Raw genomic sequence first — 24,360 nt, 5'->3', positions numbered from 1 at the left:
AAAAACAAAAAAACCCCACGTTTGTTTGAATGAATATATCTACCTTACGTTTGTATACTAACTGTATACTACTGTATGCTTTCAAAATACCCTTACACATCTTTAATGACTAGGATGTGTCTATGCTCCCTTCCTCCCCACTCTCCTCCCTGTTACATCTCATGACTGACCAAGAGAACAGCTGACTAACATTAAGAAACCCGTCAGAGAGTTCCCATAGTGGCTCAGTAGAAACAACTCGACTAGCATCCGTAAGGATGTGAGTTCAATCCCTGGCCTTGCTCAGTGGATTAAGGATCCTGCACTGCTGTGAGCTGAGCTGTGGTGTAGGTCGCAGATGTGGCTCAGATCCCGAGTTGCTGTGGCTGTGGCATAGGCTGGCAGCTACAGCTTTGTTTCAACTCCTAGCCTGGGAACTTCCCTATGCCACTGGTGCAGGCCTGAAAAGGAAAAAAAAAAAAGAAAGAAACCAATCAATAATCAAAGATGCAACTCATAGAGGGTTTGCATCTGACCTGGCCCTTTGTTCAGTCTTAACTGACTGGCCAGAGACTCATTAACAATTGGAATCTAGTTGCAATTTTCTTTCTTTTTGGTCTCCCACCCAAAAATCTTTGAACTGTCAAAAAATTTGCATGACTTGTATCCCTGCATATTTATTAACTTCGTCAAAATATTCTTTCATTATAAGAAAATGTTAAGACCTCTTGTAACCCAACGTGTCTAAAAACTGACCTCCTCCTCCACACAACTGGTTCCTTCTCTCTTGTAAGATTATTAATGGCAGTAGCACCTCCCAGTCAGATTCGTGGAGGTGTCCTTGATCCTTCCACATCTTGTTCCACGCTCAATCGATCACTAACTTCTTGTCTGTAATTTCTTTTTAGGGCCACACCTGCAGCATATGGAAGTTCCCAATCTAGGGGTCGAATCAGAACTGCAGCTGCTAGCCTACGCCACAGCCACATCCACACTGGATTTGACCTACAGTGTAGCTTGCAGCAACACCAGATCCTTAATCCACTGCAAGGCCAGGGATTGAACCTGCACCCTCACAGACACTATGCTGGGTTCCTAACCCACTGAACCACAGTGGGAACTCTTGTCATTTCTAAGTATCTCCTGACTTTGTCCCATTGGCACTAACTCAATTCACTACATCACCATCTGTGGCCTATGTGAATTGAAGTTTAGCACTTGCCATCAGCCTCTACATGGACTAAATTATGAGCTACTGCAGATGCTGACCTGCAGCACCCCCTCAACAGAGCTCAGGGTGAAAATCAGGAGTGAAGCACTGATCTGGGAAGACTGGAAGAACAGGTTTTCAGGTAGTCACATATTTTTAGGAGAAGATTTTATGTGCCCAATTCTTGCATCTCCTCATAACTAGAAACACTAAAATCCGTCATGGTGATGTCTGCTCCTTGTGACTGGTGGTGACCTTCAGGAGATCAGCAACAAACTTTTGTAAAATGTGTGCAAGGCTGCACACACCTCCCCCTCACCTTTATCATATCCTGATCCCCCCCCCCCCCGCCCCACTCCTCTGTGGGCAGCCCACTGCCCAGGCTGTAAAGGATAAACAAAGAATGTCATGGTCATCTGCAAATGCAGTCACTTCCAAGGGTGAGAGCTGATGAGTCCTGCAGGCTGTGAAAACTCAAGATACTGGCCCCATAGCTGAGGTGCATATCAAAGGAATGATTTCAGTGAGCCCAGACCTCTTTTGTTCCTGTTCCCTGCCCTTCTATGCAAAAACTCCTTTATATCCTAGCTCCTCCCTCGCCTTTGGGGAACAGCTGCTCTGGGCTACCTGAGATACTGTCTCGGGCTTGAGTCCTAATTTTGCCCCAAATAAAACCTAACTCTCAACATTCAGGTTGCGCATTTTTTTAAGTTGACACCTGGATTACAAGCCTTCCTCCTAGCCTGTCTATACCAGTCTTTCTCGCCTTAGATCTGCAGGGCAGCCAGGGATCTTCCTAAAATGCACAGAAGAATGGACAACTCAGGTTGTTTAAAACCTTTCAATGGCGGCTCACTTTTTCCTCCACGCGGCCCACCTAACTCTCTAGCGCCGTCTCCTGCTCAGCACCTTACAGCACAGCAAAGTTCCTGGTGTTCCTCAAAGGGCCCCAAAGCTTCAAATGTCCCCTTCAAACTAAAGGCATCTATTTACATACCTGCATCCTCCAAGAAGCCCTCTCTGATCTTCCCTCCTGCCAGGCATTACAGAGGTTCCTGCTACTGGTCCTCACTGCACCCTCGGACTGGCACAGCATCTTACCTCACTTTTCTTTCACTGGCCATTTAAATCATCTAAACATCTGGCAGAAAGGGTCTGTGTCTCTCCTACACATCGTGATATTTTCAGCGCCCAATTCTCATCTCCTGGCACACAGTAAATGCCCAATAACCACAAGTAATGACTCAATCCAAAATCTAAATGTAAGTATATGCAGACCCAATGTTTAACTGAATATAAATGTACATGAGAAAAACTGTATCCCAAGCATCCAACTCTAGGTTACAGCTTCCTTCTGATATTTGTCTAATACACTATGCTGTAAAAAAATTACATGTTTTATTATAAATCAACTATAATAAAAAAATTTTTAATTACATGTTTTTATCTGAATGGTGCCTAGTCATTTTTCAAAAACTGATTTCACTAGAATTTATAGTCTAAATAGATTCAGGAGGAAAGTACATATAGCAAATGACCAGGAGGTTTTTCCTCATCTTCAGTGTCAAGAGAACCTGGGTTGCCTGATTTTCCAGCTGGTCATTTCAAAAACTAATGCTCAGAGTAGATTTCAAGGAGAGGCTATGATATTCCTAAAACACTGAGAATCTGAATGTTGCATTGACTTCCTGCAATGTACAGTTTGTTTTCAAATATCTGACCAGGCATTAACATGAATAAAGCAGGCCTCTGGTACTGACCTAGAAGAATGACTATGGGGAGTTCCCACTGTGATTCATTGGGTTACGAACCCAACTAGTATCCATGAGGATGTGGGTTCCATTCCTGGCCTCACTCAGTGGACCTGGCATTGCCATAAGCTGTGGTAAAGGCCAGCAGCTGAAGCTCCAATTTGACCCCTAACCTGGGAACTTCCATATACCACAGGTGCAGCCTTAAAAAAAAAAAAGAAAGAAAGAAAAAAGAAAAAAAGGAAGATGACTATAATATATGTTTTGTTCATCAAATACGTATCAAGTAGCCGCAATATGACAAGGACTACTGGAGGCCCCTGAGAAGCATCAGTGAAAAAAAAAGAATAGGGCCTGCCAGCACATACAGTATGTGTGCTGGTGGAGGCTGAAGAAACCAAGTGTAGGAGTCTGTGTACAGTGTGATTCCTTTTTTTTTTTTTTTGCTTTTTAGGGCTGCATCTGCAGCATATGGAGGTTCCCAGGCTAGGGGTCGAATCAGAGCTACAGCTGCTGGCCACAGCCACAGCCATAGCAACTCAGGATCCAGGCCATGTCTGCGACCTACACCACAGCTCATGGCATCACTGGATCCTTAACCCACTGAGTGAGGCCAGGGATTGAACCCACAACCTCACGGTTCCTAGTTGGATTCATTTCCACTGTGCCATGACAGGAACTTCCACTGTGATTCTTTTTTGAAAAACATTTACACATTTACATAGAAACAGAAACAGTGGGTAGTAGTGTGGGCATGTGCAAGGAAAAAAGATCTAGATCATGATACAGTGTGTGGTTTTCTTTCCACAAGCATACCTTGATTCTGTAATTTTAAAAAGATGTATTATTTAAAAACAAGTGACTCAAGTATAATTCTGAAAGACAAAATCTGAATATTTTACAGCTGAATTATATAAAACATATAAGATATGAGTTTTAACCCTTAACAAAACATCCACCATAATTATCAGAATTAGTTTGGAAAGAAATGAACATATGGGCTTTGCACAAATCCTGTAGAGAAGGCTGGGCTGTGGATGGGAACCAGAAAATCTTTTTGGTCACTTGTGATCCTTGATGATTTTACAGTTTTGAGTATAATTTTGAAGATAATACAATCTACAAATTAATAAAGCTGATTATTATGGGAAAATGTCTACCAAAATAAAATTTATTTTTTGATTAAAAATAAAACAATGAATCATCAATGATGATCGCCATGGCAGCAGCATCATAATAAGAAGTCTGATAATTAAGGAATGAACAAACAATATCCATTATAAGGCAAGCAGCTGTTAAATATAATATTGAAAAAGAATACTTACTGTCATAGAAAAAAGTATATGATTTATGGTTAATTCTTTTTTAAAGCATAACAACACAGTCCTACTATATATTCCTGTCTCTGGGTTGGAGGAGCTCTTTTTTGTGCGTTTTTGGTGCTTTTCTATATTGTTTTGTGCTTTCTATAATAAGGGTTTTTTTTTTTTTTTTTTTTTGTCTTTTCCAGGGCCGCACCCACGGCATATGGAGGTTCCCAGGCTAGGGGTCTAATCAGAGCTGTAGCCGCCGGCCTACACCACAGGTCACAGCAACGCCAAATCCTTAACCCACTGAGCAAGGCCAGGGATCAAACCCGAAACCTCATGGTTCCTAGTCAGATTCATTAACCACTGAGCCACAACGGGAATTCCTACAATAAGGTTTATATTCAACTTTGTCTAATGACAAAAGTATTTGAAGTGAATAATGCAAAAAGCAGCACAAACTTCTAAAACACTATTGTTTTTTAAATTACACATTTCTTTGCAGCCGTCAGGCTGCCACGCTCCGATATTCACTCAAAAACATTGATTAAAATAGTATATATGGAGTTCCCGTCATGGCGCAGTGGTTGACGAATCCGACTAGGAACCATGAGGTTGTGGGTTCGGTCCCTGCACTTGCTCAGTTGGTTAGTGATCCGGCATTGCCGTGAGCTGTGGTGTAGGTTGCAGACTCGGCTCGGATCCCACGTTACTGTGGCTCTGGTGTAGGCCGGCGGCTACAGCTCCGATTCGACCCCTAGCCTGGGAACCTCCATATGCCGCTGGAGCGGCCCAAAGAAATAGCAAAAAGCCAAAAAAAAAAAAGTATATATCACCTTGAATATCCACTAATAATGGAAAGAATCAAGTTATTGAAGTTATTTAAATAGTTTTAGAAGGAAATGCTAACTTAAACAATTCACCCACGCCAAAGAAATTTAAGCAACATATAACACAAAGACCCTGTTCCTCCCTCTACTTGCCTTTAAGTTTTCAACCTTTTCTTCAAATGATTTGAAAGTCGGAGAGTTTCTATGGAGAGAAGAGAAAAACAAACAGTAAGGTTGCAACCACTGAGAAAAGAAATGCAACAATTCTGAAAACAATGATTAGTTGACTGTATTCCTCTATGCCATTATTCTCAATCAGCAAGCAACAGATATATTTATCTGTACCACAGATGTGGAGGCATACATACAAATTTATCTTATTATGGAAGACTATCAACTTCTGTTCTAAGAGTTCTACAAATGATGCTTTTGATTCTGTGAAGACAGCTAGACTTAGACAATAGATACAGTCAAGTAATTGTGTGAGGAGAGGGAACAAGGCCAGGTTCAACACGGATTGTCACTGTCTCAACCAACGTGTCAAGGTGTAAGAAAATGCCATGTTACAGCAGTCGGATTTGGGTTAAGGTGCTATGCTCCAGAACTCGTGTTTACATTCACAGGCTGCCTGGCAAGATTTCTACAGGAACCCACATGAGCTAAACCGGACAGGCAAACCCTAGGGGTTCCACGCCCTGGTTCCCAGGAGCGGCATAACAGACAGGAAAAAAGAGTGGCTCTGCCCACTTCACAAAGCTCCCCGCCCCAACTGCCACAGAAGCACCCTGGAGCCCATTGAAACCTCTTCCCTGCCTTCAAACTCATCCACAGGGATGAAGGAGGGTCACAGCGCCTGTGTTACTCCCACCCTGGGTTTCCGTACCTTTTATACTATCTACTGGCCCCCTAGAGCCTTCCTATTACCAAGATACAAAAGGAGAAGAAGGGGACAAAGGGTTTCCTCCTTCCCATCATGGTGATGGGCAGCTAGCCACAAAGTGTGGACCTCAGGCCTGCTGGCTCTTGGGAAGTTCTTAGCAATGCAGATTCTCAGGTCCCACCCCAGGCCTAAGAATCAGAAAGTCAAGGTGGAGCCCATCGGGCACGGGCTTTTAACAAGCCCTCCAGGTAGTTGTGATGTACACTAAAGTTTAAGCTACGCATATATTGTTAAAAATCCTCTGCCCCTAGAGAGAGGTCAAGAGAGGAGATAAAACGTGCCACTTGCAAGGGCTTCCTGATGAAAGAGGTCAGCAGAACCAAATCACAGTTGGCCCCAAACATCACACTGGGATAAGGGAAGTAGAAACAGGGAGGATGAGAGAAAAGCAGATTGCAGACAGAGGAGGTGGACACCTACATCCATGAAAAGAGAAGGCCGATTAGATGACGAGCGTTCACTTTTTCAATTAAACAGATTTCAGAAATGAAACAACTGAACAGGCTTACAAAATAAAGCAGAAACAGTAATACTTATGTTTTTATTTTTTATTAATTTTAATTCTTCTTTGTCTTTTTAGGGCCACAGGTGCGGCATATGGAAGTTCACAGGGCAGGGGTCGAACTGGACTAAAGCTGCCAGCCTACACCACAACCACAGCACCCCAGATCTGAGCTGTATCTGTGACCTACACCGCAGTTCATGGCAATACTGGATCCATAACCCACTGAGTGAGGCCTGGGATCGAACCCATGTTCTCATGGATACTAGTCATACTCTTAACCTGCTGAGAGCCACAACGGGAACACCAATAATACCTTTTTTTTTTTTTTTTTTTTTTTTTTTAATGGCCACACATGCCACATATGGAAGTTCCTGGGCCAAGGGACTGAATCTGAGCTGCAGCTGTGACCTAGGCCACAGCTATGGTGATGCGGGATTCTTTAACCCATTGTGCTGGGCTGGGGATAGAACCTGAGCCTCCACAGCAACCCAAGCTGCTGCAGTTAGATTCCTAACCCACTGTGCCACAGTGGGAACTCCAATAATTCTTTTATTTATTTATTTATTTGTCTTTTGTCTTTTTTGGGCCTCATCTGAGGCCTATGGAGGTTCCCAGGCTAAGGGTCTATTCGGAGCTGTAGCCACAGCAACGCCAGATCCAAGCCGGGTCTGCAATCTACACCACAGCTTGAGGCAATTCGGGATCCTCAACCCACTGATCAAGGCCAGGGATCAAACCCCCAACCTCATGGTTCCTAGTCGGATTCATTTCTGCTGTGCCACGATGGGAATTCCCAATAATTCTTTTTTTTTAAATCACAAACATTTAATGGATTTTTTTTGCCCCAGCCTAACACTGTAGGAAGACTAACTAAAAACTCTTCAGAGCTTGTTTAGAGCAGAATTCTATCTCCTACTTCCAAACAGTTCAAGTAAAACATCTAAGTGAAATATAAGAAAGCATCAGACCAACTACATTTTGTAAAAAATATACTTTACCTCATAGCAGGCATGCTAATTGAGTGTTGAATGGAGCGTATACTAAGAGGCAGCATTAAAAAGAGATAGAAATGGAGTTAGTAAAGTGGTGATTAGACATTATAAAAAGCAAACAAAACTTAGCTTTCTAGGAGCTTGTTCTCCTGGCACCATGAAGAATGACCTACTTTTTGAGGCGGAGGGGATCAAAGTTATTCCAACGTACTTTACTTTTATTCATGAGCCAATTTAATCCCAGTAGTTAACAGAGCTAGTAATTCGACTTTGCATTTTCACAGCACTTTGAAAACTGTCAAGTGTTTTCACCTGTATCTGCAAGGTGTCTCACATCAAGGCTCAAATGTTAAATAATTTATTTACCCAAGGTCACAGCAGAACTTGGGTTTTTGAGATTCCTAATCCAGTGTTCAGCACCTCCCCTCAAAAAATGAAGCATACACATAAAGATATGTACACACACACACACACACACACACGCAGACACACACACAAGCAAAGCCACCGAAGGACACCTGCAGCTATCTTTCTCCCACATACTTGTTACCAGAACAGGAAGCTTTCAAAGTTTGTCACTATTTGACAATTTCAAGTGACTTTAAAGTTACATATCACTCCTTAGTAGTAGTGGTATCAGTTTTCTAATAAGAGACACCTGTACTCCATCCCAATTAAACTACATGTTCTTAAAGGCCATTCAAATAATATTTGGTCCCTGGTTTTCCTAGGACCAACTTTTTACTCAAAGGCAACTCAGGTTCAAGGTTATCTACTCTCCAGCCATATCCCATAGAGACCACCTCAGTTCATAAGATGGAAATACCTCAATTCTTGGGCTCACAAAGTCACTGATGTACCCTGCTAATACTAATGACATGCTTATGATATTCTGATCACTGACACGGCATTTTGGGGTAAGCAGAACAGTCCAAGGTATCAATTCTCAATTATATTTAAATACCATGTGTGTTTATGATTTAGTTTTCTCCAAGACTCAATTGTTACCAATGATGATGTGTTGCTTCAAGTATAGCTCCTCAATCTAGTTTTGCATTCATATGTAATAATATGGAGTATAACCTTGCTATGAATCAAAAGAAGCCAGCAGCTCATATAGTCAAGATAATCAGTAAAAGATTCAGACATCTTTGTACTTAATGTTGTACATAATACAGGAAAAGCTCTACTGTATTAGCTCAGCATTCTCTCTATCCTATTATAACAGTGGTAGATGCCTTGATATAAGAGTACATTCTGGGAAGAATTTGCTAATTATTTTCCTGCTTCATCTATGGCAGCACGCTGGATCCATAACTGAAAGACAGAGATGAATAAAAATCCTCTTTCTTAGTTGACAAATCCAAAAGTCACCTGCCCTTCCTTAGACCCCTCTAAAGAACTGCCAAAGCCACCTTCCACCATCACCAATATAACAACCAGATCAGTAGAGTTCCATCTACTACAGCTGACCTCCCAGTAATCTACAAATTGTTTAGACTGAATGAAAACAAACAAACGAACAAACAAACTACCTGAGCCAACTAAGATTCTGATCCTGGGATTTTATCAACAGAACATTAAGCCACTGATTAGCTAATGGTAGGCACCTGAGCTACAAAGCTGTAGGCTTTGACATTGAGGAAGACATTTTTGGAGACAAACTTCAAGAATGCAGAAGAAAAAAAAGAATTTCCAAAAAAATAATTGAATATAAGCACAGAAAAAGGTAGAGGAAATGAGATTACCATGCCAGGAAGAAGGCTCAAGTGGGAGAGGATGAGGTTTTTTTCTTTGGTTTCTAGATGCAACCTTGATTTCTAACAGTTTTGCAGTCAGCAGGACTCGTCTGGGTAGGACCTGGGTTTGCTTCCTATTGCCTCCTTGGATTCCAAATGAACTTTCATTCTATCCAACACATTGCCCTTTCTAGGTGAGCTAAGTCACATAATTTTCTAATCCTCAAAACTAACAGACTCTATGCTAGAACATTCTGGTGGCAATTACCAAACCCTGGCAAATGAAAGCGACTATTGGCTGAACATGCAATAAATTATTTGTCCATAGGACCCACACACTGAATTCAATAGTATTGACAAAATGAGGAAATGGGGAGTTCCCATAGTGCAGCAGAAACAAATCCGACTAGGAACCATGAGGTTGCAGGTTCGATCCCTGGCCTTGCTCAGTAGGTTAAGGATCCAGCATTGCTGTGAGCTGTGGTGTAGGTCATAGTTGAGGCTCGGATCCTGTGTTGCTGTGGCTGTGGCTGTGGCCAGCAGCTGCAGCTTTGATTAGACCCCTAGCCTGGGAACCTCCATATGCCTTGGGTTCGGCCCTAAAAAGACAAAAGACAAAAAAAAAAAAAAAAAAAAAAAAGAGAGAGAGAGAGAGAGAGAAAACGGGTGGATAAAGTAACTACAAAGTTCAGAAATGCACAGTTAATTCTAGTCGCTGCCCCTACGCACATACGTTAAAGATCATTTTCTCAAAGACCATTCGATGGGTTCTGTGCTCCTCTGACCAGCATACAAACTAGTTAAAAGGGACTAGGCCAAAGGCAGAGTGAAAAAGAATGATCAGAAAAGTGAATTCTAGATGCATCAAGTTGACAATGAATTCAACATCCAGGGCACAGATTAATTCAGGATTATGCTACATAGGAAACAAGTCCTAAGGTCATACAAGTTGAGAAATCAAATCGAAAAAGTCACTTGGAATTATCAGGGGATGGAGAATTAAAACAAGAAAGCAGTGGAGATGGAGTTCCCATCGTGGCTCAGTGGTTAACGAATCCGACTAGGAATCATGAGGTTGTGGGTTCAATCCCGGGCCTTGCTCAGTGGGTTAAGGATCTGGCATTGTGGTGAGCTGTGGTGTAGGCTGCAGATGCGGCTCAGATCCCATGTTGCTGTGGCTCTGGCAGAAGCCGGCGGCTACAGCTCCAATTCAACCCCTAGCCTGGAAACCTCCATATGCCTCAGGAGTGGTCCTAAAAAGACAAAAAGACAAAAAAAAAAAAAAAAAAAAAAAAAAAAAAATTGAAAAGAAAAGAAAGCAGTGGAGAACTATGCATAACTAATCAAGGGCTCTTCCTTGGATTAAGGAAGAGATGGATAGTGGTGGAGCATCAATGTCAGTGGACAGCAGGAGAAAAGGGGAAAGTGACAAACAGGGTACACAGGAGAAGACAATCATGTTGGAAATAAAATTTTAAAAAATATTTTGTTTTTACAGTATGATCATAGAAAAGGACTATCAATATGCTCCAAGAAAACCAAGGTATAAATCAAACGATAACTTGAGGCTTTTAAGTTATTAAATACCTAGCAAGTGCCAATGGTCTTTATGATAGGACTTAAAAGGGGAAAATAAAAGGAACAAGAAGCAGTCATCACTACCAAATAAGTTCAAAAACCAGATGGGAAAATCCCATTTTGTTTTAGAGATCTGGAAATAATTCTCTTGTGATTCTGGGCTCATGGCTCCACCTGTCCCTGAGTACTGTTACTGTTTCCTGTCGGTAAAACTTGGGAGCTCTTATATCTACCAAACTCAGAATAGATATAACTAAATAGGAGTTCACGTTGTGGCTCAGTGGGTTAAGAACCCAACTAGTATCCATGAGGATGTGGGTTTGATTCCTGGCCTTGCTCGGTGGGTTAAGGATCTGGTGTGGCCATGAGCTGTGGTGTAGGTCTCACATGCAGCTCAGAAGCCTGCAGCCACAACTCTGATTGGACCCCTAGTCCAGGAACTTCCATATGCCACAGGTGAGACCTACATGTGTAGATTAAACAAACAAACAAACAAACAAAACTTTATATATATTAAGTTTCTCTCTAAAAAAAAAAAAAGTAAAGGCATGAGTCAATGTTTACCATGTATGAGCAGAAAACAAACAAACAGGAGGGGAAGGAATATGAACACCCACTTGGAGAAAAGCTGTCTGTCCCCAGAGGGCCTCCAAAGATAGCGCTGGTTATCATGTCCCAGGGCTGGCCTATGACCTCCCTGTCACTGACATCTAATTGTCAGGGCATCAAAAACAAATATACCCCTCTTTCTCGCCACCTCTCTCTATTTCTTCTTCCTCCCTCCCTCCATCTCCTTCTGTCTTTCCTCCCCCACCCTCCCCTCCTCCTCCTCTTTCTTACCTACCCACCCAAGATCAATGACAAATATCTACATCCCAAGGGCTAATTTATCTTTTTTTTTTTTTTTTTTTTTTTTTTTTTTTTTTTTTGTGCTTTTCAGGGCAGCACCCTCAGCATATGGAGATTCCCAGGCTAGGGGGTGAATGGGAGCTACAGCTGCCGGTCTGTGCCACAGCCACAGCAACATGGCTCATGGCAATGCCAGATCCCTAACCCATTGGGCAAGGCCAGGGATCGAACCTTTGTCCTCATTGATGCTAGCTGGGTTCATTACCACTGACCCACGACAAAACTCCAAGGTTGGTTCTTTCTTTGTTTTTGTCTTTTTTTTGTCTTTTCTAGGGCTGCACCCGCGGCATATGGAAGTTCCCAGGCTAGGGGTCGAATCGGAGCTGGAGTCTTCGGCCTATGCCAGAGCCACAGCAATGCCAGATCTGTGCCGCGACTGCAACCTACAGCTCATGGCAATGCCGGATCCCTAACCCACTGAGCAAGGCCAGGGATCGAACCCACAACCTCGTGGTTCCTAGTCGGATTTGTTTCCGCTGTGCCATGACGGGAACTCCAAAGGTTGGCTCTTTACATATGTTTTCTATTATATATGTTTGCATATGTTTCTATTATTGCTTTTATATTTTTTCTTTTTTAAAAAATTTTTCCTTTACAGTTTCAACCACATTCGCAGCATATGAAGTTCCAAGGCCAGGGATCAAATCTGAGCCACACCTTTGACTTACACCACAACTTTGGCAATGCCAGATCCTTCACTCACTGTGCCACAGTGGGAACTCCTCATATTTTCAATAATAAATGAACCCATTAAATCTGATTTTAAACAGAACATCTTGGGCTAAAAATAATTTTTTTAAATGACTTTACCCAACTTTTAATCTGGAAGAAATAATTCCAAAATTTAGCTTTCAAAAGATAATCTTCTGTCGCATTTCAAGGTTATAACATAAAGCCTTACTTTAACCTGCATGTATTGATATGCAATATATTATTCATTAAAAAAATCGGACTAAAATGGTAGATAAGAATAAAATCTCAATTGCATTTTTTAAATGAAATGAAAAAATGTGACTATGTAAGCAGTTCAAAAAGAAGTACCCAATTCAATTTATTTCTGGTGAATTAATAAGACAGCACATACTGAGCCACACTTACTTCATGTTTTCAAAAGTATAGAGAAAGAACAATGATAAGTACTGATGAAAAACATACCATGCCTCAAGAGCACTGACATAGTTTTATATTTCTGTTTATATTACATCTAATAGTGTTTAATAATCAGATATTAACTGAGCTCTTCCATTCTTCACTCATTCCCAGGCCCCACTTCTTTCTCCCACTAACCAGAGTCCAGGCAGAGGCTTTAAGCTCTCTTTGAACAAGAACCGTATCTGGCCTAAGTTACATCCTTTGAACTTGTCCAGAATAGGCACCTGTTAGCAGAATGGCTTTTGTGAGTGAATACATCCTCACACAACTCAAATAACCTTATACTACAAAGTACAGACGACAGAGGAAACCGTCTTAACAGTTTCTTAAAGCCCTTAGGCTGTTGTAGGTTGAACACCAAAGTACAGAATTGATTTCGGGACCAGGTATCGAACCTGTGCCATGGCAGCGACCTGAACCAACGCAGTAACAACACCAGATCCTTAACCGGCTGAGCCCCCAGGGAACTCCAGCACAATTTAAACTTGCAATAGTTCCACACTTAGAGTTTGTTTACCCCCATGACTTACTCCAACTTCCAGGGTTAGGCCTCAACGATAAGTCCGTGTTTGATTCCTTAAGAAGGCAAATAGCTACATCATAGCAAGTGAATGCTTGAGCAGACAATTCGTATTAACAGGAACAGAGACAGAGACAAAAGACTCTCAAAAGACTCACACTCAAAAGACTTTCCTTCACCTTGGTTTTCCTGACTACTAATTAGATTAACCAGAGAGTCTACCTGGGAGAGAAAGGAGAGGTTTGCTCAATATCACCAAGATCCCTTCTATAAGGCATCGTTTGGGCTGACATTTTTTTTTTTAAATGTGCTTACTTTTTTGGCTGACTATACTTTATCTTTCCTTTTGCAACCATGAAATTTCCTTGGGTGTGTAGTTACAGAATCTAGCTAAAGAAACACTAAAATAGGGGCGGGAAAAATTAGGAGTTTGGTATTAACATATACACACTATTATATATAAAAGAGTTACTCAACAAGGACCTACTTTTAGCATAGGGAACTCAACTCAATATTCTGAAATAACCTATAAGGGAAAAGAATCTGAAAAAGAAAGCATCTATGCACATGTATACCTGAAACTAACATTGTAAATCCACTATACACCAATACAAAAAAAAATTCAATTTAAAAAAAGAAATAACAAAACAGTAAACAGTATAAGCTAATAAAACAAGTACTAAAAAGTACAGAATAACAGTAAATTTAATCTTGGGCATATTTTACAAAATAAAAAAATTTCCGAGTGACCTGTGCAAGACGGAAGACTCACACTGTGAGACAGTACATATGCTGTCCATTACAACTACATAATGGGACCCAGGTGAAGGAGAATTCCAACATCCTTACAAAGGCACCGAAGAAATTAAAGCATCAAAAACAAACAAAGTCAGACATTCAAAGGGAGGAATTCTGCATGCCATGGTAAAGCTGCTTCTTTTTACAAAAAAAAAAAAAAAAAAAGTAAAAAGCAACTTCAAAATCGTTTCCATGTCCCTTGAACCACAGTGTCAAATTATTCTTCTTTCAATTTACCCATTACCCATGGTATACAAGAAACCCTCCCTTGAAAATAAGAATGCACCAGAAAAAAAGATATTCCAAGATGGAAGAAGATCATGTAGCGGACAAACACGACCAATCAGCGTGGCATCAGAATCTAAATGCACTTGTCTTGGACGACTGCTGGGCTGCAGTGATGGTTCAAACTCTCCTTACCTAAAGGAATGTGAAAAGGCTTGCAATCTGCAAGAAGCCAGAGTCAGCATTAAAAAAAGAAAGGAAGTTCTGGTAAATCTAACACAATTCGAGAACCTATGTTTTAAAAGTTACGTAAGGTTTTAACTGAATTCTAAAGAGCTACCCAATGGAGTCAGCATAGAAAGAAGAGAGAACACTAAGAGAAGGATAAGTGGTTCTTCCCTGGGAAAGGGATTGAGAAAACTATGTTTATTATATTATGTTTTAAATGATAAGAGTCCAAATACAGTGAGCAAGTCATTGGGGAGTTTTTTTCGTTCAAAGTATAATACATCAATTAGCCAAACTTACTCAACCAACAAAATTCTGGTTGTAAAATCTACTTTCCCCACAAACGGAAAACACAAAGTCATGCAGGCTGAAGGTTTAAAAAAAAAAAAAACCACACACACACACACACACACACACACAAATCTTGCAAGCCAAGAGAAGCACAGCCAATTTAATCCACGTTTGTCATTTTCAGCACTATTTTAATCCATGTAGAGGAGGTGGCACCAGCATGAGTGGACGCAAAAAGCACCATGAAGTGGTTTTATCAAAGTGGCCAGAAAAAATCTGCAGACTCACTGAGTATATAAATGCAAAATAAAAAAGCAACAACAGCTCAAAAATCACGATTTGGGCCTTGGCATGAACATAGATGGTACGAATCAGTACACAAATGAGCATGTTGGAAGCACATGGTGAGATAAAGATGTGCCACCAGAAGCAAAGGCAGGACTCAGTCCAAGCGTGCGCTCAGGGCTCCCAGACTCACCCCCATCAGACCCCAAGCTCAGCCCACAATCACAAGTCTGCAACCCTGAGAGACATACTTACCCTGTGATCAACAAGGGCTAAAAGGACAAAAGTTCACAACCAGAATTTTTCAACATCCTTAAATGCATTCAGAGGACAATCAGTTTGAAGACTAGGCCCGTTAGAATTTAAGGAAATATTTCAGGTCCTGTTTTTTTCTTTGTTTGTTTTTTGTCTGCTAGAGGTCAAATCAGAGCTGTAGCTGCTGGCCTACACCACAGCCACAGCCACGCCAGATCTGAGCAAGTCTGCAACCTACACCACAGCTCATTGCAACGCCGGATCCATAACCCACTGAGCAAGGCCAGGGATCGAACCCACAACCTTGTGGATACTAATCAAATTTGCTTCCACTGAGCCACGACAGGAACTCCCTCAGGTCCTGGTTTGAAAGAGGGTCCAGCATCAGGCAGAACCAGGCAGGAACCCACCTCAACCATGATAACTGATTTTCATTTGCCTCAGTTTACATAAGCAAGGAAAAATGGGGACATACTTGACGTCTTCCAGCTTTTTGGTGATGACTGATCCAACAGACGAAAAAGCAGCTGAAGCTTTCTGTCCAGCCTGAGATAAAGTTTCAGATGTCTTCTTGTATCTATATTAAATTAGAAAAGAAAAGAGCAAAGAAAAGTAAGCTAATAACCTTTCTAATAGCAATTATTTAGAGTTCAGTAATCACCACCTCTTGGATTTTTAGAAATCTTCTTCACAACCACCAGGTAAGCATCATCACATCATCTTCCATCTAACCATCACCTCAGACACAATCTTCTGCAGTGCCCCAGGAAAGCCAGAAGGACAGAGGTCTATAAAGACAGGGCCAAAGAAATCAGGGGAAGGGCTAAAAATACTCATGGAGCAAAGATCAAAATGAGCCAGAGTCTGAATGAAATTACACCTCTTACTTTTTTCCTTTTCCACTGGAGCCAAACAAAACAAAACTGAAATCAAATTCCTCACATGCCTTTCCCAACTTCATCTCCTAAAAAGGGGCCAGAAGCAAAGTAGGGCCCATGCATACTTTTTTTTGTTGTTGTTTTTTGTTTCATCCAGTGGCAGTTCCCCGCCCAGGGATCAAACTGGTGCCACAGCTGTAACCAGAGCCACAGCAGTAATAACACCAGATCCTTAAGCCACTGAGCCACCAGGGAACTCCCCATGTGTACTTTTTATTATGCAAATAAGTTCTCGGGGCATGAAGATTTTTTTTTTCAATTTTGCCTATCTGCGGAGCTACCAAATAATTGGTGGATTATCAACAGAAGATGTAAAAGATAGAATACTCCAAATAATTCAAGTGGGATATGGGCTATAACACAAAGGTATAATTTACCACTTCCCTCTTCAAGCCATCATTGCAGGGATTGGTGAAGGGAAAAATCTAGAACAAACAAAAGAATATGGTACTTACATGACACCCAAGAGGTTAAGGTCCCCACTTTATATAAAGGGATGCTCAGGCATTTTTACTTACCCATCAAGATCTTTTTTTTTTGGTTTTTTTGTTTGTTTATTTTTTGTCTTTGGTCTTTTGAGGGCTGCACCTGCAACATATGGAGGTTCCCAGGCTAGGGGTCGAATTGGAACTACAGCTGCTGGCCTACACCACAGCCACATCAACACCAGATCCAAGCTGTATCCACGACCTACACCACAGCTCACAGCAATGCTGGATCCTTAACCCAGTGAGGGAGGCCAGGGATCGAACCCGAAACCTCATGTTTCCTAGTCGGATTCGTTTCTGCTGCTCCGCAACAGGAACTCCACCCATCAAGATCCAATACTTTAAAAATTCCAGTTTGTGATGATACAAAGAACACTGTCCTATATATATATCTCCCTACTGCCTACTTATATAAGGAGAAAGTGGACCAAAGAGGTTGGGCACCCTGGTGCTGTCATGTCAGGATGCAGTCAACCCCTGCTGCTGGTCACCAGCTCAGAAGATGGGACTGAACAGTCAGAGGTTGTTACTAGAAGCCTGCTCTTCCTTGTGCCTAGAAACAAAACTGCATCATGATAATACCATATCCAAACTGTGCGATGAGGGGAGTTCTTGTTGTGGAGCAGTAGAAACAAATCCGACTAGGAACCATGAGGTTATGGGTTCCGGTTGCGGGTTCAATCCCTGGCCTTACTCAATGCGTTAAGTATGGATCTGGCCTCGCTCAGTGGGTTAAGGATCCGGCATTGCCATGAGCTCTAGTATAGGTTGCTGACATGGTGACATGGCTCAGATCCGGTGTTGTTGTGGCTGTGGCTGTGTTGTAGGCCAGCAGCTACAGCTCCAATTCGACCCCTAGTCTGGGAACCTTCATATGTGGAGGGTGCATCCCTAAAAAGCAAAAACAAAGAAACAAACAAAAAACTGTGTGATGAAAAAGACCAAAAGATTATGGGGTGGACCTCTGCCACTATCACACATCATAGACTTGGGAGTCCTAAGCCATGTTCAGAGCAGGGTAAAAAAGACTGGCTCTGTACTTGGCCAGAGATGAGTTCAAATCCTACCTCCACACACTGAAAGGTTTGTAACCTCAAAACATATCTGATCCTGGGAGTTTTCATTGTGGCTCATAGGTTAAGGACCCAACATTGTCTCTGTGAGCATGCAGGTTTCTTCCCTGGCCTCACTCCGTGGATTAAGGATCCAGCATTGCCACAAGCTCTGGTGTAGGTTGCTAATTTTGCTCAGGTCTGGTGTGGCTGTGGCTGTGGTGTAAGCCTGCAGCTGCAGCTCCGATTCAATCCCTGGCCCGGCAACTTCCATAAGCCATGGGTGCGGCCGTTGAAGAAAAAAAAAACCTTCCTGATTCTGTTTCATTATCTATGGCTACCTCACCATCCTCTCTATCAGGTTATTCTGAGGACTAAGTGATACATGTATATATCTAGCAAGTCAATATATAACATTTTCAGAACTCAGATTTTATATCTTCAACTCACATGTAAAGCTATTTTTTTTTTTTTTCTATTCCCTAGAACAGCTGGAAAGACCACACTTAAAGAAGAGTCAGGTACACTTGAGAACTGGGGCGAAGTGCCCTGCACAGGACAGAAAAAAGCTGCAGAAATGTCCTCATTCCCTTTCTGTCCCCTCCCTAGAAAAATGTAGGATCAAGGGAACCTACGCTGATGTGGCCGTCACATCCTGCCACCCTTTGGCAAGGTTCTGTTTTAGTTCCTGTAGTGAATTGATCCCAAGTTTTCGCTTGATCTCCGCTAGATGCTTCTCTTTTGCTGCTAACACTTGAGACAGGGTCTGGATTTCTTCTTCTACCTGGGAGGAACAGGGTGGGATTAGGAATACAGAAAGAGTCGTTCAAAAAGTTAAGATGATTCGTGCGAGACTGTATTCAAAATCCTAGACATTTTAAAACATTTTTATTCATTTCTCAGCCTCTTTAAAAACACCATATAATTGGAGTTCCCATCATGGCTCACTGGTAACGAGCCTGACTAGTATCCACGAGGACACGGGTTTGATCCCTGGCTCTGCTCAGTGGGTTAAGGATCCGGCGTTGCTCTGAGCTGTGGTGTGGGTCACAGACACAGCTTGGATCTGACATTGTTGTGGTTGTGGCCATGGTAGGCAGCTGCAGCTCTGATTCAACCCACAGCCTGGGAACTTCCATATGCCATACCTGCAGCCCTAAAAAGGAAACAAACCAACAAATTAAAAAAAACAAAAACAAAAAAACAACATATAATATATTGTTAAGGAAACTGGTTACATGCTGATCTCGCCTGTACAGCTTTTGTCTCTTCTTCTTTTCTGTTTCCATCTTGAGTTGTCCCCACCGTCCTCCCTCTCCCTATACTTCCTTAGTCAATCATCCCATAGAGGCTAAAGCCTCAAGCCTCTACACAGATAATATTCAAATCACTCTAATATCCACAAGCCTGACTTCTGGGGCTGCGTTTCCAGCTGAACATTTCTGCTTGAATGCCCATAAAAACACATATTTGCATATTAAGTCAAACTAATCTCCATCTCCCACCAAAATACACATGACCGAGTCAAATCAAAATCCAACCTTCTTGCATATTTCATGAGTTTATACTGGCAGTCTCAGTGGCTGCTAAAGCCATGGGCATAAATCAAACTGTCTGCCCCAGAGAGCCCTGCAGAAGCCCCATGTGGACCCTTTGATGCAGACCGACCAGCCTCAGCTTGGTGGTGAAAAATGGGCTCCTGACCCAAGGACAGTCAACTCATCGAGTAACATCAACCAGTGACGTGCCTGGTGTGAAAGGAGATGCTTGACTAATCAAGGTCTCTCTCATGCTGGAATCTAGTTTGAGGCACTGAGATCACGTTGGAAAGAGAAGCCAAAAAGACTTGGGTAAAGAAGCCCTGAAGTACACATGGGACACAGTGAGACTGTGAGATGTTATGGAAGCTTAAGCATACTTGAGGAGGCCAAAACTATAAACTGAAACTATGAAGTAAAAAAAAAAAAAAAAAAAAAAAAAAGACTTACAGGGTAGAGGAAAGGAAAAGGCTAAACCAGGAGAACAGAGGGAAAGGGCAGACCCATAGAGAGAAAGGGACACCAGGGGGAAGAGATTTGTGTCCTGGGAGAAGTTGAAAAACTGGGTCCCTAAAATACACTTGGCCTCTGTATCCACGGGCTCCACATCCACAGACACAACCAACTGCTAGCTGAAAATATGTGGGGAAAAAAGACTTCCAGAAAGTTCTGAAAAGCGAAACTTGAATTTGCCACGTTCTGGCAAAGATTTACATAGCATTTATAATGTATTTACATACCTTTTACATTGCATTAGGTATTATAAGTAATGTAGAGGTGATTTAAAGCATATGGAAGGATGTACGCAGGTTATCTGTAAATACCACACCATTTTATATAAGGGACTGAACATCTGTGGATTCTGGTATCCACACGGGTCCTAGAACTAATCCCCTGCAGATACTAAGGGACGACTCTATATTCATTGGTATTCAGAATGCTTAGAAGGATGCCTCTCTTGGCTTGTTGTAAAGCTGTATTCTCAACCTTGACCTACACTTCTATGAGTTCAAAGACAACATGGCCTTTAAAAACAATGTAGAATATTGTTAAGCAAACTGATAGCATTCGACAGAAGGAAAGAAGGATAAATCAAGTGTGATGAGGCTGTGGCTGCCAAAAAAAAAAAAAAAAAAAAAGAATAACACACTCTTAGATGACATTAATTAGAATGTAGACCCAGGAGTTCCCCTTGTGGCGCAGTGGTTAACAAATCCAACTAGGAACCATGAGGTTGAGGGTTCGGTCTCTGGACTTGCTCAGTAGGTTAAGGATCTGGCATTGCCATGAGCTGTGGTGTAGGTTGCAGACACAGCTCAGATCCCACGTTGCTGTGACTCTGGCCTAAGCCGGCAGCTACAGCTCCAAATAGACCCCTAGCCTGAGAACCTCCATATGCCACAGGAGCGGCCCTAGAAAAGGCCAAAAAAAAAAAAGAATGTAGACCCAGAACAAAGATAATCCTCTGTGCTTGTCAGACATGACCCCGAATATTGTACCCATTTTGGAAGTCACATTTTGAGAAGTATATTGACAAGTGGAATAGGAGAAGAAAATATAAACGAATGAATGAATAAGGTTCAAAATCAAGAAAATATAAACAAATGAATGAATAAGGTTCAAAATCAAGGTAATTAAATGCCTTGCCCTAAGTCATCAAACTAATGATATAGGAGCCAAAATTTCAACCCAGGTTTTCTGACTCCACTTCTCAGTTTATTGGCTCAATTTCATTACACATTGTTAGCTTTCAGATATTTCTCTTCATCCAAGCTCCAAATCTTCAGATACTTCCAAGGGTAGACATAAATGTTTAGTTCTCAATCCCTTGACAAGTCTCTGAAGTATTCATTTCCCCTAATGCAAGCTGGAAAGAAAGACTGCTGTAAATCTTTCTGAACAATACATGAGCCAGCATACTCATTGCTTTTGTTGGTTAGATTATGCGGCTAACAAACCCAGCTTAAGCTCAGTACATCACAGCAACAACTCCAGTATATGAATATTGTTATACATAGAGTCAACATATATATTCATTATATATAGAAGAATCTCTGACATAAATCAAGAACAATGTGTGGTAAAGTTACTACAAAGCTATGATAATCAAGACAGAGTGGTAGAACTGAGAGTCCAAAAATAAACCCATATATTTATGGCCAAGTGATTTTCAACAAAGGTGCCAAGAAAATTCGGTGGCAAAGAACAGGGTTTTTTTTTGTCCATGATGGTGCTGGAACAACTGGATTTTCACATGCAAAAGAATGAAGTTGAACCCTTAGTTGAACCCATGTATAAAAATTACGATGGATTAGAAATTTCAATGTAAGAGCCAAACTCTTCAAGGAAAACATAGAGGGTAAATCTTAATAACCCTGCATTAGACAACATCTCTTAGATAAGAGACCTAAAGCATTATCAATCAAAGAAAAACTAGGTAAACTGACATTATCAAAATCTGAAAGTGCTATGCTTCAAAGGACATGATTGTGAAAGCAAAATGATAACTGAGAGAATGGAGAAAGCATTTGCAAATTATATATCCGATAATGGTCTGGTATGCAAAATACATAAAGAACACTTACAACTCAACAGAAAGGCAAATAATCCAATTAAAATGGATGATGGATTTACATGGACATTCCACCAAAGAAGATATACAAATGACCAATAATCATATAAAGAGATGGCCAATACCATTCATCAGTAATTAGAGAGGTGCAAATGAGATACTACTTCACTCCCACTGTGATGGCTGTTATCAAAAAGACAAACAATAACAAGCATTAACAAGGATGTAGAGAAACTGGAACCCTTATATCTTGTTGGCAGGAATGTACAACTGTGCAGTTTGGGAGCAAAACAGTTTGACAGTTTCTCAAAAAAACATGGAGTTACGATGTGACCCCCAAATTCCTTTCTAAGGTATATCACAAGAGAAATGAGAGCATTTGTTCACACAAAAACCTGTACATGAATATTTACAGCATCATTATTCGCAATGGCCAAAAGATGGAAACAATCTAAATGTCCAACAGCAGATGAATGAATACACAAAATGTGGTTTATAACTATACAATGGAATAGTATTCAGCCATAAAAAGGAATGTGTTGCTACATCTTACGACATGGATGAATTCTGCAAACATACTAAGTGAAAGAAGCATCATCACAAAAGACCACATGTTGTTTTATTCCATTTATAGGAAATGCCCAGAATAGGCAAATCTGTAGAAACAGAAAGTAGATTAGTGATTGACAGCAGCTGTGGAGAGAGAGGGTTGGGAATGACTGCTAATGGGAACAGGGTTCCTTTTGGGGGATGATGAAAATGTTTCATAATTAGATAGTGGTGATAGTTGTACAACCTTATGAAGATACATAAACCAATGAACTGTACACTTTAAAAGGATGAATCTGATGATATGCAAATTGTATCCTCAAAAGGAGTAAAAAAATAAGTGGAAGAATTTTTTTTAATCTCCATTTTAAGTTTCTACAGTGGAGTCACTGTCCTTTCAAGCAATGAGAATTGTCATTTGTTTTCAACATAAAAGACCTTTATTACATCTAATTATTATCATCGTTATGATTATATCATTATGATTAGATGTTGTTATTATGATATCACAATCTCAAATATTACATGAAGTAAAGTAATAGTATATTGGCCATATCTTATGGAGTTTTTAGAAAAATTGGATAAACTTCTGATAAAGCATGAATACTATACAAATATAAGGGTAAATGGACAAGTATTAGAGTTCATGAAGACCTAGATGCAAGACCCCCTGTTGAATGCATTACCTTGTGACCTCAGTCTTCAGAGTCTTGGAGTAGGCAATGATTTCTGACATGTGATGACTAAAGCACAAGTCATCAAAGAAGAAATGGATAAACTGAACTTCAAAATGAAAAGCTTCCATGCTTCAAAGAGAAAAGAAAGTGAAAAGGAACACCCACAGAATGGAAGGAAATGTTTACATATCACATGTCTAATAACTTCATTTGTTAAGTAACATTATATAATCTATTGGGAGATTTAGACCTACATTTCCTCCTCCATCAAATCATTATAACAGTAATACTTTCTCCATAACACTGCTGTGAGGATTAATGCGATAATGAATGCAAAGAGCTCAGCCACCCAGCAAACAGTCTGTAGATATTAGTTGGTATTACTGTTATGTTAATATAATTGATAATGAAATAATTATACTGAGCACTAGCAAAGATTTGGAAAAACCTGCTCTTTCACATACTATGATAAATCTTCTAGATAGCATTTTGGCCTTTTAGTGTTCACAGGAATGACTCTGTGTCCTTAAAACCCAGTAGACCTAGGGATTCTACCTCTAGGAATTTATCCTAAAGAACTAATTAAAGAGGTGCATAAAGGATTATATGTATTTCCACTGTGTTATATGTAAGTATATGTATATTCTATTGTATTATATATAGTACTATATGTTAGAATTGTTCATAACAGCAAAAAGGGGAAACAATCTAAATCATTATAATGACATGTCCATTAATTAAAAATGAGCTTGCAGTAACTTAAAATGAGGTTGTAGATTATTTGTGATATAAAACTTATTTTGAAATTCAGTTTAGTGAAGAAAAGTTATAGATGTATATTCTGATGTCTTCTTAAAATACTGAAATACAGTAATACACATGTAGAAAAAAGTCTGGAAACAGCTAATCTAAAACTTTACTCTGCAGGTAATTTTAATTTTCTTCAGTGTTTTTTTTTTTTATGTTCCTACGATAAACATATATGACTTGTGGAAAAAGTATATTTGTTTTCTCTTTTCAAAATAACAATATTGGGCATGCAACAAATACTC

At 40.7% G+C, this 24,360-nt stretch overlaps 1 protein-coding gene across 10 annotated transcripts in view; it reads right to left on the bottom strand.

Moving 5' to 3' along the window:
* The window catches only part of TPD52 (tumor protein D52), a 130,625-nt gene that overhangs the window by 3,737 nt on the left and 102,528 nt on the right, over positions 1–24,360 (bottom strand). For 3 of the 10 annotated variants that reach the window (XM_021088500.1, XM_021088499.1, XM_021088495.1), the window contains exons 3-7: positions 18,608–18,756; positions 15,970–16,071; positions 14,631–14,657; positions 7,521–7,562; positions 5,231–5,279 (exon numbers count right to left, since the gene is read on the bottom strand). In XM_021088500.1, the coding sequence (XP_020944159.1) occupies positions 5,231–5,279; positions 7,521–7,562; positions 14,631–14,657; positions 15,970–16,071; positions 18,608–18,756 (369 nt within the window). 10 annotated transcript variants of the gene reach the window in all.

This window comes from Sus scrofa, chromosome 4 (assembly GCF_000003025.6).
Source record: "Sus scrofa isolate TJ Tabasco breed Duroc chromosome 4, Sscrofa11.1, whole genome shotgun sequence".
In the NCBI taxonomy this organism is placed as follows: domain Eukaryota; kingdom Metazoa; phylum Chordata; class Mammalia; order Artiodactyla; family Suidae; genus Sus; species Sus scrofa.
The sequence above is the reverse complement of the archived record's forward strand: the minus strand, read 5'-3'. Positions and strand labels throughout refer to the sequence as shown.